This window comes from Lissotriton vulgaris, chromosome 12, assembly GCF_964263255.1.
Source record: "Lissotriton vulgaris chromosome 12, aLisVul1.2, whole genome shotgun sequence".
NCBI lineage: Eukaryota > Metazoa > Chordata > Amphibia > Caudata > Salamandridae > Lissotriton > Lissotriton vulgaris.
The window spans coordinates 249,369,944-249,384,971 of NC_141700.1; the positions used below are offsets into that span (position 1 = coordinate 249,369,944).

At 40.8% G+C, this 15,028-nt stretch overlaps 1 protein-coding gene across 2 annotated transcripts in view; it reads right to left on the bottom strand.

Moving 5' to 3' along the window:
• Positions 1-734: 734 nt before the first annotated feature.
• The window catches only part of JOSD2 (Josephin domain containing 2), a 107,090-nt gene continuing 92,796 nt past the window's right edge, over positions 735-15,028 (bottom strand). Inside the window, exons 4-5 of one of the 2 annotated variants that reach the window (XM_086947761.1) lie at positions 7,241-7,435; positions 735-4,657 (exon numbers count right to left, since the gene is read on the bottom strand). In XM_086947761.1, coding sequence (XP_086803887.1) covers positions 4,558-4,657; positions 7,241-7,435 — 295 coding nt within the window. In that variant the 3' untranslated portion in view covers positions 735-4,557. The remainder of the gene's footprint in view (positions 4,658-7,240; positions 7,436-15,028) is intronic. The other variant, XM_086947762.1, reaches the window with a different exon arrangement.

Here is a 15,028-nt window from a genome sequence, read left to right on the forward strand (position 1 = left end):
ATTGGCGTATTTGTTACGCACATCCTTATTTTCATTTTAATAATTTCTAACATTTACAGACTAATCACAGTCAAAATAAGAACAATAATAATAATTAGAAATGTTTACTCACATATACGAGGACTTTCGTAACCCACCAAAAATTGGCTTGCAACCCCCAGTTTGAGAAATGCTACTTTATATGCTCACTATGTTTACAAGGCACTAAATTCCAAAATATCCAAGTGCTGTGCAAATCCTTCATGTTAAATTAAGCTGTGAGGTGAGGTGAAACATGGGTTGGTCTCAAAATTACACCTAAAGGCTATTCTACAGGGTGCACAAGAGCAAAGTAGGGATCGTGAACCATCCTTCACAAGACAGTCAGGTTACACCCAATATAAACTGTGGCCCAGGGATGTAACCCTCCTATCCACAGTAGATTTTTCATCCTAATGGAGAAGACAGAAGAAAATAGAGAGAAGAGGGCCTTCGGCTCCTATAAAGAGCCTATGGCCTCATCCATTTTAGAATCCCTATGACAATATCTGGTCATTCTAGAAGGTGGAAGTAATGCACAAAGCTTGCAGAAGATAACTGAATACTAGACAACAAAATGAAAGCAACAAATGAGAGCAAAGAGAACATGAAGGAGAGAGCATAGAGAAACTTAGAAGAACGGAGAGCAATTAGGAAAGAAAAAACACGAAGTTCAAACATGAAATATATCATCAAAAATATCCAATAGAGTAACATTCACTTTAAATAAATATTTAATAACATATCATAGGAGTACATAAATATTATTTAAGGCCTGATACATGAAATATGTTAAGAATTGGGCTACTGGACAGTAATATTGTCTGAGGTGGGTGACAAGAATGCATATATCCACCTGACACCAAACTACAGATAACCAAAAGCTGCTGGCACTAGAACCAGCTGGTAGAATCGTTTTTCCCTGAGGGAACAAAGATGTGCATTAACTGTCAAATGAACAATGTGATCTACAGCTACTCGCTGTCATAAAGGACTTGTAGCCAACAGAAGTTTGTCAGTACTCACCTGCTTAAAAGTATTAGTGCCTGCTGAGCAGTGATAGTACTCTGGTTCTGAAGTATAATAAGGTCACACCATAAAAGCCTGACTATACATATGCACTTACATCACAGGGGATCATTCTACCTAGAGGAATAACTCAATAGGTTAAGCTCTCACCTCTTTGAAAAAAGCTTTATGAGCTCTTGAAATCAATTTGGTATCCTGACATTTCATGACATTCCTTGCTTATGTACACTTCTTGGTTCCAAACAAACTCTATATGGTTACATTAAGTTACTTTGCTAAATATTAATAATTATTAACTGGAGGTGAATCAAACGATTAAACAAAACATACACATGTAAAATGCTGTCATGACCTATTATTAAATTATGCATTTAATAAAAAGTAAACCTTACACATCAAGCCAATGGAAATACAGCTTCTCAAAGAAGAAACACCTACATACATTCCAGCAAAAAAAAAAAGAAAACTAATTACAAATTTCTCCTGATCCCTTAAATTGTAAGGTTTTAGGATATTCACAAAGGTTTTAAAAAAATGCATGTAGGCCCACCCCATTTGAAGTAGTGTGACCTAAGGTCATTTAACAACCTGTAACCAATAGATGAGACTATTCTGCTGCCGCCTTTCACAGTATAACTCTAATCAAGTGCCTGGAAATCCACAAGTGAACCAGAACACAGCAAATACTTTTAGGGGACACCTAGATATTTGCTGTGAATTAAATCGGTGCACCATTTCGGAAAGCCTAGGGCCTGATTTATATCTTGACGGTAAGAATACTCAGTCACAACAGAGTATCCTTACCGCCAAGATAATGATCCACTCACCAGATTTAGAAGCGGGTTGACCATTGGTGTAACCACAGTGGAGACTACTCGGTCTCTGCCGTGGTTACTCCCCTCCAATTGCTCTTCGGAGTAAAATCTGTTGGATGTTGACCTCTATGTCCGCCTACCTAATTTAGATGGGCGGACATACAGGTCAGTTTCCACTGCCTATCACTACGAGGAAAACCCTGGTGGTAAGAGGCAGTGAAAACTGCTCAATTCTCTCTTCGCCATGGCAGGGGGGTGGGGGGTGCATTTTTTCTATTTTCAATTACAGAATCTCAATTTAGGATTTTCTTTTTGAGGATAAAAAAGTATTAAGTTTGATGGATGCCGCTGTCATGTTGCTGGAGCAATGCATCACACTTAGATAAGCGCTGACAGGAACCGCTGTGCCAGAGGTTCCTGCCAATACTTTAGAAAACACCACCAGCTTGGCGGTCATTTTTAAAATCTGGCAGATCGAATACCTTTGGCTTAGCGGATAACATTTTTTTAAATCTGGCCCTTGGTCTAAAAAAAATTAGTTATTTGAGGTAGACACAAATTCCACAAAAAGCAGGCAGAGTGTATAACTGGTAAATGTATGAAATCATCAATATTATTTAAAGGACCAATCAACACCCAGAAAGACTTTCAATATCTAGAGGCTTCAGGGGGTAGCCAGGGGCATCACCTTTGAATAGCACCCATAAACAGCACATACAATGTAAAGTAAGCAGACCGGGGAACATTCAATGACTGCGTCAGCATTCAACCTCTGCAACCAGAATTGTGTAAAAAAGAACATATCCAGGATTGGGACCCCACAAGCAGTGCTACCCAAGTGCACATCCATTAGCAACACAGTGAGCAAAAAGAATGGCGTAATTCAAAAACACATCTATTTGTGGAACTATCCGTTTGTTATGATGTGCACACATAATGATGTAATCAAGGTTTAAGGCCATTAGTTAATGAAGTCAGAAGAAAATGGAGTAATTAAGGAAAATATCCAGGAGCAGAACCTCAGCATCCATAATCATCAACCAGAATACAAAGGTAACACACAGGAGAGTGCCTTGGCATCCAACAATCAAAGCCTTGGGCAAGGCCCCAAAATCCACATCCAACAACAAAAAACAACCAAGCATTAGTACAGAATAACCTCACTCATCATAATCAACCGAGCATTCCTAAATGGCATTTCATAACACCCATCACCTAGCACTATGACTTTATCCAAAGATACCCTAACAGGAGCAGCAACTAGAATCCAGAGCTTTTTTCAGTAGACTATAGTCTCATCCCCAATTGCGTTAAACCACATCAACACAAAGAATGGCAACTCAATCAAATTATCTTAGCTCAAAGCGCCATGTCACCCTTTAGAATCCAAAGCAACACACACAGGGTGGGACTTATTTCAGTATCCAGGACCCAAATTTAACACATAAGCCATTGTTTCAGTATCCAAAAGTCTTGCCCAAGATGATTACTAGAGCAACCCGAGGCACTGCATTCAGAAGTTGCTCAAGGAGTGTTATTCACGCACCTCAAATCCAAAGATAGCATCTAGGGAGAAGCTTCACGCTGTAATGGCCTCACCATTAATTGAAAAGCAACAAACAAAGGGACCCCTCAGCAAACAAAGTACTCACTCTGGCTGTTGTTCAAACACAAAGACCCAAAATAGATGGCATCTCCTCAACACATAACTGCATTATGCTGGCCAACCACCAGGCCAATCAATGAATAGAGATGATCTCACTACATAAAAGTCATCTTAACCACTCAAATATCACATACTGAAAGGATAAACTAACTGGCTAACCTTTGCATGACTGAAACTTCGAGTTATGTCAACAGACAAAACATCTTCTGGTAGGGAGAAAAGAAAGAATATGTTAAGAGATAGAGACCCCTGACCATGTGCACAATCCAGGAAGTCCAGGCAGTCATGGTCTGAGACTTTCTAAACAAGGATGGCAGGCTTTATAGTGTTCATGCCAATAGCCTGTCACTTTCTTTCGGATAAGGTCTCCAAAGTCCTCCTAAGAAGGTGGATATATTTGATGATGTAAAACTATGTTACAAGTCTGATAGTATGCATGATTGCATGCAGACACACGTGATTCAGATGCAGAAAAAGCATTAACACAAACAACTTATGATTAGCCAATTTCTCTCAATAAGATGCGTTGTAAATGCAGAGTTGGACAGGTCAATGAAGGCCTGATCCAAACAGATGACTTTGCCTTTTTTGTGAATGAGGAAAGGAGATGTAGATTTTTCTGTAAGGAACAATCTCATTTGTCCAGATGTGTGTGTAACCCAACAACAGACATTATATTATTGCATTCTTTATTTACTGCTACACATATGGGAGGCTTATGATCAATGCTGCTACTGGCTCAGTTCATGGGTATGTTACTTGAGCTAAATCACTGAATCAGTTCTGTGGCTGTCGCTTTGGGTTTGCGCTTTACTCTTCCAAATCACATGTCCGCCTGAATCAGTTCTTTAGACTAACTTGTATAAGCAACAGCATCTCTTGAAGAAATGTGTCCCTGGATCCCAGGAAGGCTTTAATCATAGGCACTGGTGAGGCAGAAGGAGGTAGGGGTTCGTTTTTGCTTATGAATTCTATATTTCTTTGGTCTTCTTGCATAGCATCGTCCTTTTCCAAACTCCCAATCGTCAGTCAGCTTGTGCTCATCCATTTCCCTGTCTCTTCTACATCTTTTCGGACAACAAGAAGGATTTCACAAGGCCCCTCGGAGATGAAATTGTGCAGAAATTCTCTTTAGGGGGAAAATGAGAGAGGAAGGTGAGACATCTGAAAAAGTAATTCTGCCAATTTTTTCTCTGGGTCAGACATGCAATTATTTACAACAATCTCAACAAAATGCCCACCACTAACACCTTACCTTCACCTCTCCACGTAGCCGCTCAGCACCACCCCATTAAGAGACCAAACAAACAATACAAATGTGCACTCTCCATCTGAGTTCCATTACCCTGGTAAACTGTTTTTAATCTCTTACAACCTTAAAAGATATTTGCCTTGTAACCAGAAAAAAAACTGAAAACATACACAGCAACCTTGGGCAACCCTAATAACTGGTCTGTGGCCACAAACACATGGCAAAGAAGACAAGACGTTTTTATTATGAAATCTTGCTGGACTAGTTTGCAGTGTAGCGGATACCAATAGGATTACTTTCAGTAAACGTTATGTTACAACAAGAGCCTACAGTAGCAATTTTTGGAAGGGTGTGAATTTTTTATATGGGTGTAGGCAGAACAGACCTCAGTTAAACTAGATTCATCTTATAAACTCGCCCATGTCCTCGGTTTAAACTGGTCCATGGTTAATGGAAAAAGTGACCGCTTATTATTTTTTATATGTGGGATAAAGTACCCCCTACTGTACAATAGAAGAATATTGCAAGTTACTGAGGAGTTTTGTGACCATATAGAGCAACAAGGATGCTTCTGAGGTGACTTGCAATATCCTGGTTATGTACAAAGGGGGTACGTGATTCCTTGTAATACATTGTCACACCATCACCTTTTTCACAAACCACTTAAATCCTTGGTGCGTAGCTTTTTCATATGAAAAAGAGATCATTTTTCTACACGGGAAGAATACAAATAGAACATCTAATGAGAAATTAAACATTAACAAGGCTGTCAGATAGTTGTAGCAAAAAGAATTAGAAGCAGTTTAATACCAGTGAGTTTTTTTTTGTAAAGGTGCAATAGGAACATGCAGAATGATTATACCTTTTCTATAATTACCCAAGGAGTGCAGAAAACGAGCATGTTGTCATAAATATTTATTTTCTGCTTAGCACGGTTCAGCTAGGAAAACATAGCAGAAGAAAGAAAAGCAATGTTCCCTTTGCTGCCTTAATTATGCTCTGTGACCTGACCTGCCTTTCCTCTTGCAGCAGACATTCTGACGTCAGAACTCAACTGTAATAAGTTATTGCAGTTGAGTTCTGTTGTAATTTCTTTATAATCAGTGACTTGGTGCGGTAAACCTTGCATATTATAAAGACATTTGGGATACGTTTTTATACAGGGAACTATAGAATCTCATAAATACCCCCCAGGTATGACATGCTAAAATAAAAATATGTACAGAGGTGAATGCCTGGATCTATTTTTGGCTGAGCTGGAAACCTATCAGATGCTGGGTATTTTACCCAACATCTGAAATTTTTTTATTGCTAAAATTGTGGTTGACATGCAATGGGGTGATTTGGAAATAGAAAAAGGGACCATTAATTCCAAAATAAAGGTATCTGATATCAGCATAGACCCCCCCCCTCCCACCAAGTCAAAATCATCTGGGCACTACTGATTACTAGAACTGCCTAGAAAGGTTTGCCTCAGAAGGCATTAGTGATCATAATCACATAAAGCCTCTTAAACAAATTAGAAAAGTATCAGACCGGGTACATTGGGAAGCATGCATTAAGTGTAAGGTGCGTTCAGGGTCTTTCAAAAATCCTCATAACAAACACAGGGTTGACCTTACGCGTACTGCAAAAACAACGCCAGTAATTTTGAATCCACTGGAGAAATTCAGAGCAATTTCTGTATGCCTGCCTTTTATGGTGAAAATCATCTGAATGACAGACCAAAGAAAATAAACAGGGTGAATAACAATGGGTAGTTTTGTGGTGAAAGAAGGTAGCGAAAATGTAATTCTATACTTGAAGATCACAGGGGAACTAATGTAGGCCTTTGAGCTCACAACACCAGCACCAGGCTATTTTGCTTTTGACTAATAAAGCAATTTCGGAGGTTGGTGACATGGAGGCTCGAAAAGCCCAGCAAGATCTCAGTAAGAACACATTTCACAACCAAACTGAGGCTGGTGCATCCACTTCCAGGTCAGGTTTCTAGAATACGTAGCTGAGAAGAAGGTAAGGAGATTCCATTGGTGGTATTAGTAATATAAGGGACGCCATGTTACATAAGGCTAGAGGAAACAGAAGCATTTAATGAGTCTTACTGTGAATGAATAAAATAAAAGTAAACCTAAAAGCTTGAAACACACATTCTCTTGCCTTGTACCAGGAACCTGGAATATGGAGCTAGAAGATTGATGGCAACCATCCAACTGTCTGATCTGATGCACATTCCAGAAGAACCAACTACTGAGCATCCATCTGGTAAATAATTGGCACTCCTTCTCTAAATATGCAACCGCTTCTTTCTGTACATGCCTGTTTCCTACAGCGCCACTGTAAGCAACCGTTTCTACTGTCCTTGTGCCCAAGTTAATGCTACCCAAATATCATCCTATTCCTAATAATATTGCTTTAAGAGTGATTCTGTAATAAGATAAAGGTAATGTCCGAGACAAGTACCTGAGCGCTGCCTCGTCGCCTATCTTTGCTGGGCCTTTCAGTTTGGAATCCAGGTTGTAGTAAAGGCCGTTCACTAGACGGACAGCAATCCAGTGCTTGCGTCTGATAGGCAAAGACAATACACCCAAAGAGATGTTTGACAGGATATTTAAGATGAATCCCTGGATCTCGGACAGGACCAGCTTCTCCAATGACCTTACAGAAAGAAAAACCAAAATTAAAAAGATTAGGAATTTTAGTTTTTTTGTTTTATATAGTGCAAACTCAACCCCAAGATAACAGATATCAAAGCGCTTTACATGAGAACTAGTTTTGTTACAGACGGACACATTAATTTTTGTTAGGCATGGGAAGATTAAGTTATTTGCCCAGAAACACAGGATTTTGAGCGTCCCTGTCGAGACTCGAACCCGGTTCCCCAGCTTCAAAGTCAACCACTCTAGCCATAAGGCTATAACCTTGGGAGAGGATGCCTTGAATGAGATGCCGGAGGATGGAGATGGGAGGACTTTGACAAAAATGTTTTCATTCTCAAAAAGTGCTCTTCTCTTACATACTTTTTAACCTTGTAAATGAAAAGACGCTGCTGTATTAGCCATTCCACAGTTCCTATTTGATCACATTTTTAATGACTAGCTCTTTTAAACAACTCATGTTGTTTATTAAGTTACAAATAATACGTTGAGAGCAAATCAAAAAACGCAGCACAAATATAAGATGTACAGTATGAAAAAGTGTGGATAAACATCACTGTTTTAATTAACAAGTATATGTATGGTATCACGAAAATGAAAATGAGTAAATATTACTGCATGGTTTCATACGTGTTGGGCTTGTAGGAAGTGGTGATTACCTTATAAATGTCTGGGATGGGAAGGGTGTCCGTATTTTTTTTTCTTTCATATTTCCCTTCTAACTATTGTAGTTGCCATCATTTTGTGGGTGGGGTTACTAGCGGTTATGTGCTTCGAACTTTATGACAGATAAGCCTGGAATTTATAGGCCTCTCACCTGGAACGTATATGGGTTTGGCTCATACCAAAAGCAGTGCAGGGTACTTTTACTTTTTAATTGGCGCAAAGTTGATATTTCCTGTATACAGGAGACCGACCTGTCCAATGAGGAGGCCATGAAAAAAGCTAAATAAATGGAGGGGCCAGACTTACACTGCTACTTATTCAACTTATTCTAGGGACGTACTCATTTGGATTGCCCTGAGGGTCCCTTTTGCCCTCTCCTATTTGGAGGCAGATGTGGAAGGCTGCTACCTCCTCGCAAAAGGGAGACTCGATGACGTGGATACTGTTATCGTCAACACGTATAGCCCCTACCTGGACAAATAGATGTTTTATCAAAAAGTATGTGACTTGATAGCACAGGATTGGACTCTCTGGTCATGTGTGAGTGGAACTTCAATTGTATAGTGAATGGTACTTTGAATAGGCACCCTCCTTGACTGAACACCTAACCAAGGATGACCGCGGCGCTTAGGGAGACCACTGATCAACTGGGGCTTTATGGCATTTGGAGGGCCTTCTACCCGACAGCAAATGAATTTACATGTTAGTCTCAGATACATGGCACCGATAGTAGACTGCACAATATACTCATGACTGCCTCACTGGGGCCTAGCATCCGTTCGATCTCCCACCTATCTTGCTATCTATCAGACCACACCTCCGGTTACTGTTAGCTTGGAGGCTGTCCCCAGCGGTTCTTCAAGATCCTGAGTGGCGGGACATATTGAACCAAGCTTAAACAGATTTCTTTGACATTAATTCGTCTACAACACATTTGAGGTCGACTGAATGGGAGGGGATGAAGGCGGTTATTCAGCTATGTTGTTTAGGACCCTCTTGCGAGGTCAGGCGCATACTGCATGCAGACCTCCTTCGGGGTTTGGGGTGGGAGGGACATGTGGAAGAGTTACAGGCTCAACAGGTCACCGAGGTAAGGGACAGGCAAGAGAACTACACCCTGAAATCCTACAGAGAATTGCTCCACAGGGAGGGAGATCACTCTGGTCGACTGTTAGCGTGAATACTTCGGCGAGAGACTCACTGCTGTCCTAGCCTTCATCTTCGCCCCCCAGGGTTGGGATGTTTACACGCAGAGTGAGGAATGCACATGTGAAAATCGGGACCCGTGCACCTGGGAACAATATCCAGTGTAGTCGATCCACATTCAAGGAAGTCTTGATTACAACAAAATGAATGTGTTTAGGATCATCGCCTGACCCTTGGGACTTACCACAGTTTCCCATAGATCCGTCTTTTTTTCGACGAGTAAATCAAAGTGATTGACCGTTAAGCATCTGAACACATTATGGCACATTGTGATATTACCATTGGGTGAGATTAAAAACTGAGATCCACAGTAGTACAACTAACAGTCCACTATTGGTATCTGTTCAACCATTAATTCTCCTACTAGTTTCTCACTGCAACTATATAGTAAAATGACCTATTATTTATGTCAAGATTTTACTAGACCATCATGGCTACCTGATGAAGGCGTTGAGCCAAAACGTGTGAAGACATGAACTATGACAGCCATGACCATGTCTTGTCACTTGTGATGAATTGTTATTTTTTTTGTTCAAAATTATCTATCTTTGGTACACATATCCGTGTTTTATATCAACAAAATCACAATTGATATATGCTGAACCATGAAATTAGGCCATGTATGAATGGATAAGTATGTGTGATTAGTTCCCAAAACTTTTGTACATCATGCATAGGTCGAACATGACATTATAGATGTACCCTCGTTGTTAAAATGGTATGTTGTGTATCTTTTCATATAATATTTATGAAAATATTAATATTTCCATTTAAATTTTAAAAATATAAAAATATATATTTTTGGGAAACATGTTCTTCTTTTTCCTTCTGGTCCCATACCGATTCTTTTTCAGGGTCCACTTTTAACTAATTTCCTAAATAGTTTAATCACACTTAGTACACACAGTGATATCTTGGAGATGTTTAGGTCACATCTGGAACAGGTATTTCAGCAGCTACACTCCCTTCTTACCACACTAATTTGGGCCAGAGCAGAATAGCGAGGGACTTCCTGTTTCAATCGTTAGATGATGGGGGCTTAGCAGTTCCTAATTTGGAGCAGTATTACATGGCCTCCCAGCTTCAGTGTGCGGCTCACCGGTGTGTGGCTGAGGGCGACTGGGAGAAATCCCTTTTGATGGGTGTGACAAGAGTAACATCGCTCCCACAACTTTTGATGTTGGGGGCAGGAGAGGGGATTCTGTTCCATACAGGATACATCATACAGCATCAACGTGGGAACGTGCTACCTGGGTGGTCATGGGGAAAGCCCCCTTCGCCCAGGACCTTGTATTTTGGGACTTGCGGCTTTCTGGGTACGAACTAATTCAGTGGACATCTTAGGCTGGAGGATGTAAAACACTGGGAAACCTCTTCTTCAATGAAGAATTTATTACATTTGCGGCTGTACAGGACACTTTTCAAGTGGGTCCAGGACAATTCCTTCATTATGCCATTATTTCCGCCATTGTAATGGAATTGTGGCATAGATTCCCGGCAGCCCCAGCCTCATGTCTTCATTGCCTAAGGCAATGGTTCTTAAACGTTTGATTTCTGTGGACCCCCACTGAATCATTATTGGAATTTGTGGACCTCCACTAAACCATTATTGAGTCTGAGGACCCCCACAGAATCATTACTGGAGGACGGAGACCCCTGCCTCAGCGTTTGATGATTTGAACCACAAAACAATATACAAAAATACAGAGAAATAAGCATTAAAACAAATGCATTAAATATTTTATTTAGTTCACAAATATATATTTTTTAAAAATACATTTTAATAGGAAGGTTGGAGCTTTTCTAAATTTATTTGAGGTTACTAGTCATCCATACTATATTCTGTTTAATGAAGTTGCACTTCTCCCATTAATCAATATGAGGATACTAACTTAACTTTTAGCCTCCAATTTTATATCCATTCACAAAACAGTTTTCAATTTTACATTTCCCTTCTATATTTATATACACTTTATTAATCCATTCATATTATTTTGGGGGTCCCCCGACCACAGGTTAAAAACTACTGGTCTAGGGTGTACACACAGTAGTTGAAAGGCATGAATTTATTTCCAAAGCTGCTGACAAATCACTCAGAAATCAAACTACCTTTTCTATAAGTCATACTATTTTGCTGTGTGGTCTCTCAGGCAAGTGCCCCTAAAACTTAAAGGAATTAGATCACCATCTTTAAACCTGGATATGGCCACGTTGATTCCGGTACGCAGGCAAGCATTATGATAAGGGACAAATTTGTATATATATATGTCTATATTTTAGTGGTTAAAACCAGGCAGCAGTGTTTGTAGCGTCGAGAAACTACTTTCTGCATGTGTGGCCTCTAATGATAAGGACAAAACCTTTGAAACGCGTAAGGCCTGAGGAATTATTGACTGGGGGAGAACCTGCATACTTAATAAATCAAAATGTTGCTCACCAAACTGCAACGGAGTGCGGCCTTAAATCTGAGTACTTTGGGATTATATATATATGTCTATGTCATTTTTTGTAGAGCAGAACTGATATCCCAGAGGGTATCCTGGCGCTATGCAGGGAAAATCAGACAGAAGGGAAATGCATATTAGCCACAGAGGGAAAAAAACAAAGATTACAGAGACTTTATAAGACTTCAGTTTAGGTAGGAGAATGTGCAGCCCCCCCAAGATGCTTCTGTATCTTAGGAAGACAGTGAAGGTAGATATGAGAGGCACAAAGGTGGGGAGCAGCAGAATGTGCATTAAACAGATTATGGATGTAAACATGATGTGTTTTATAATGTACAAAGAGTTGTGAACAAGATCAGTTCAATTTTGGCAAAAGATGGGAAACTGGTGACGGCCTAAGCAGATTCCACAGGACAGATAAAGCGATTTACCATATTAGAGATGTACAGACAGATGGCAGTCACCCAAAATGAGGACTTGGACCAAAATGAGGACTTCTGTCTTGTCTGAGGTTAGTTCAACTGAGTTATTCCTCATCCAGTGAGATACATTAGACAGAAAAGTATGAAACTGAGATTGGATATTATTGCTCTTAATATTTATGCTGCTGGTCAGTTGAGTGTCTTCTGTAAAGGCTATGAGGGGAGGACATGAGAACTAATCTGGCAAGCCTGGAGAACACATGCCCACTGAAGATTGTAGGGATGAGGGAGGAACCCCTTGGTCGAATGGCATGGCATGTGACTGGCACAGGGAAATAAATACCAACTCAGAGGGTTCAGCAAGGAATAACTGAAGCAATCTGAGTGCAGTGCCTTGGAAACAGGCTGAAGATGGTCGGGTTTTAATGATGGAATGAGGGACTGTGTCAAATGCGCCCAAGAGGTCTAGGTGGAACAGGGTAGCATGTTACTCCTTGCTCCAAAGTCACCTAGAGTTTGTCTGAGATGCCCAACAAGGCAGACTCCATACTCTGGAATGGACAAAATCCTGATTGAGTGATATGGATTAGTTACTTACCTGTAATCCTAGTTCTCTTCCAGGGGTATCCTCATCAAAGTCATAAGCATTAGAATATTCCCGCCCATGCGCGGGACCCCGGAAACAATATATTATATGTGCCCCACATATATATATAGACATATCTATATAAATATATATATATATATATATATATATATATATATATATATATATATATATATATATATATATATATATATATATATATATATATATATATATAAAAATAAGCAATTGCAGCCAAATAAAACAGCAGAGCTGGAATATGCTGTGAAGAATTTCCACCATACATGTGTATTTGTATTAGAAACATGAGAAACAACACCAATGCTTGTTTAGAAACTGTTTTAATGCTTAGAAAGCAGTAGAAATTCTTATAACACACTGTAAGCATATACAGCTCCCAGGCTGCATTGCAAATACCCAGTCTAAAAAAACTGAAAAGCTAACTTGTAGCTGCATGTACTAAAACGGACGCCGTGCCTTTAAGGCACCTCTGCCCCTAGCTTCCCATCATGCCTCAGGGGTTACAGTTAGGTCAGTTGTTCTTTTCGGAGACTGAAAACCAAACCATGGTAATAACAGGTTAAAACATCTCCTACTTAATCAACAAAGTCCTTTGCCCGGGGAGGCGGGAGGGCTGCTTATGACTTTGATGAGGATACCCCTGGAAGAGAACTAGGATTACAGGTAAGTAACTAATCCTTCTCTTCCAGGGGATCCTCATCAATAGTCATAAGCATTAGAATAGAGTAGCGAGCCTCACCTCATCCCTGCGGGCAAAGGAATCAACAGATAACATTTATATTCGTAGGCCCAAAAAGTAGGCCTTATTCTACCCAAATAGGTTTCTCAAGGAGGCTTGCCCTACTTGAGACTCCGCTCTGGAATCAGACTCTAGGCAATAATGCCTTGTAAAGGTATGGACTGATTTCCATGTTGCAGCCTTGCATATTTCTGACATAGGAATGTCATGTAAAAACGCAATTGTGGCTGCTTTTCCTCTAGTGGAATGAGCTTTGGGTGATTGTAACAAAGGTTTACCAGCCAGCTGGTATGCTAGTCTGATACAGGAGACAATCCATCTGGAGATGGATCTTTTGGCTGCTGCAAACCCCGTCCTCATTGAACCATAATTGACAAAGAGTTGGTCTGTCTTTCTGGTGTCCTTCGTCTTTTCTAGGTAAAACTTTAGTACCCGTTTAAGATCCAACGAGTGCAACGACCTCTCAGCTGGGGTCGATGGGTTAGGAAAGAACGAAGGAAGGGTAATCGTTTGATTTATATGAAAATCCGAGACCACCTTTGGAAGGAAAGATGGATGAGCCCTCATTACCACTCTGTTGTGGTGAAACACAGTGTAAGGTTCCTTGGTGCAGAGTGCTTGTATCTCGCTAACCCTGCGAGCAGAGGTTATTGCCACCAAGAAGGCCGCCTTCCAAGTGAGATGCTGCAAGGAGGCCTTGTGTATAGGCTCAAACGGTGTAGACATCAGCCTGGAGAGAACCAGGTTCAACTCCCAGGGAGGAGAAGGATTTCTCACAGGGGGATAGACCTTCTTTAACCCCTGAAGGAAATCCTTAACCACTGGGACTTGAAAAAAAGGTGTTTGTGTAGGTGATTTCCTGTACGCTACTATGGCGGATAGATGAACCCTAATAGAAGCGTATTTCAACCCTGATGTAGCCAAGTAAAGGAGGTATGGAAGGACTACCTCTTCTTGTCCTTTGGTGGGATCAAAGCCATGGTCCTTACACCAAATGAAAAATCTTTTCCACTTGAACGCATAAGACGCCCTTGTGGAAGGTCTTTTTGCCTCTCTTAAAATATGCATACATTCCGGAGGCAGATTTAAGTGTCCATATTGCAAGACCTCAGGAGCCATGCAGTCAGGTTCAGCGACGGGAGGTTGGGATGCAGGATCCTCCCGTTCATTTTGCTCAACAGGTCTGGCTTGCACGGCAGGAGTCTGTGTGGACACAGTGACAGATGTAACAGGTCTGGATACCACCATTGTCGCGGCCAATCCGGAGCAATCAGGATCATGTCCATGCTCGATCTGATGAGCTTGGCCACCACCTTCGGAATCAGTGCCAGAGGAGGAAACGCACAGGCGAACATTCCTGTCCACTCCAGCAGGAGAGCGTTCCCTTGTGTCCCTGGCCGGTGGAACCTGGACGCGAAGGCGTGGCATTTGGCGTTTCCGTCGTCCGCAAATAAGTCTATGTCTGGACGACCCCAGCAACGGAAGAGTT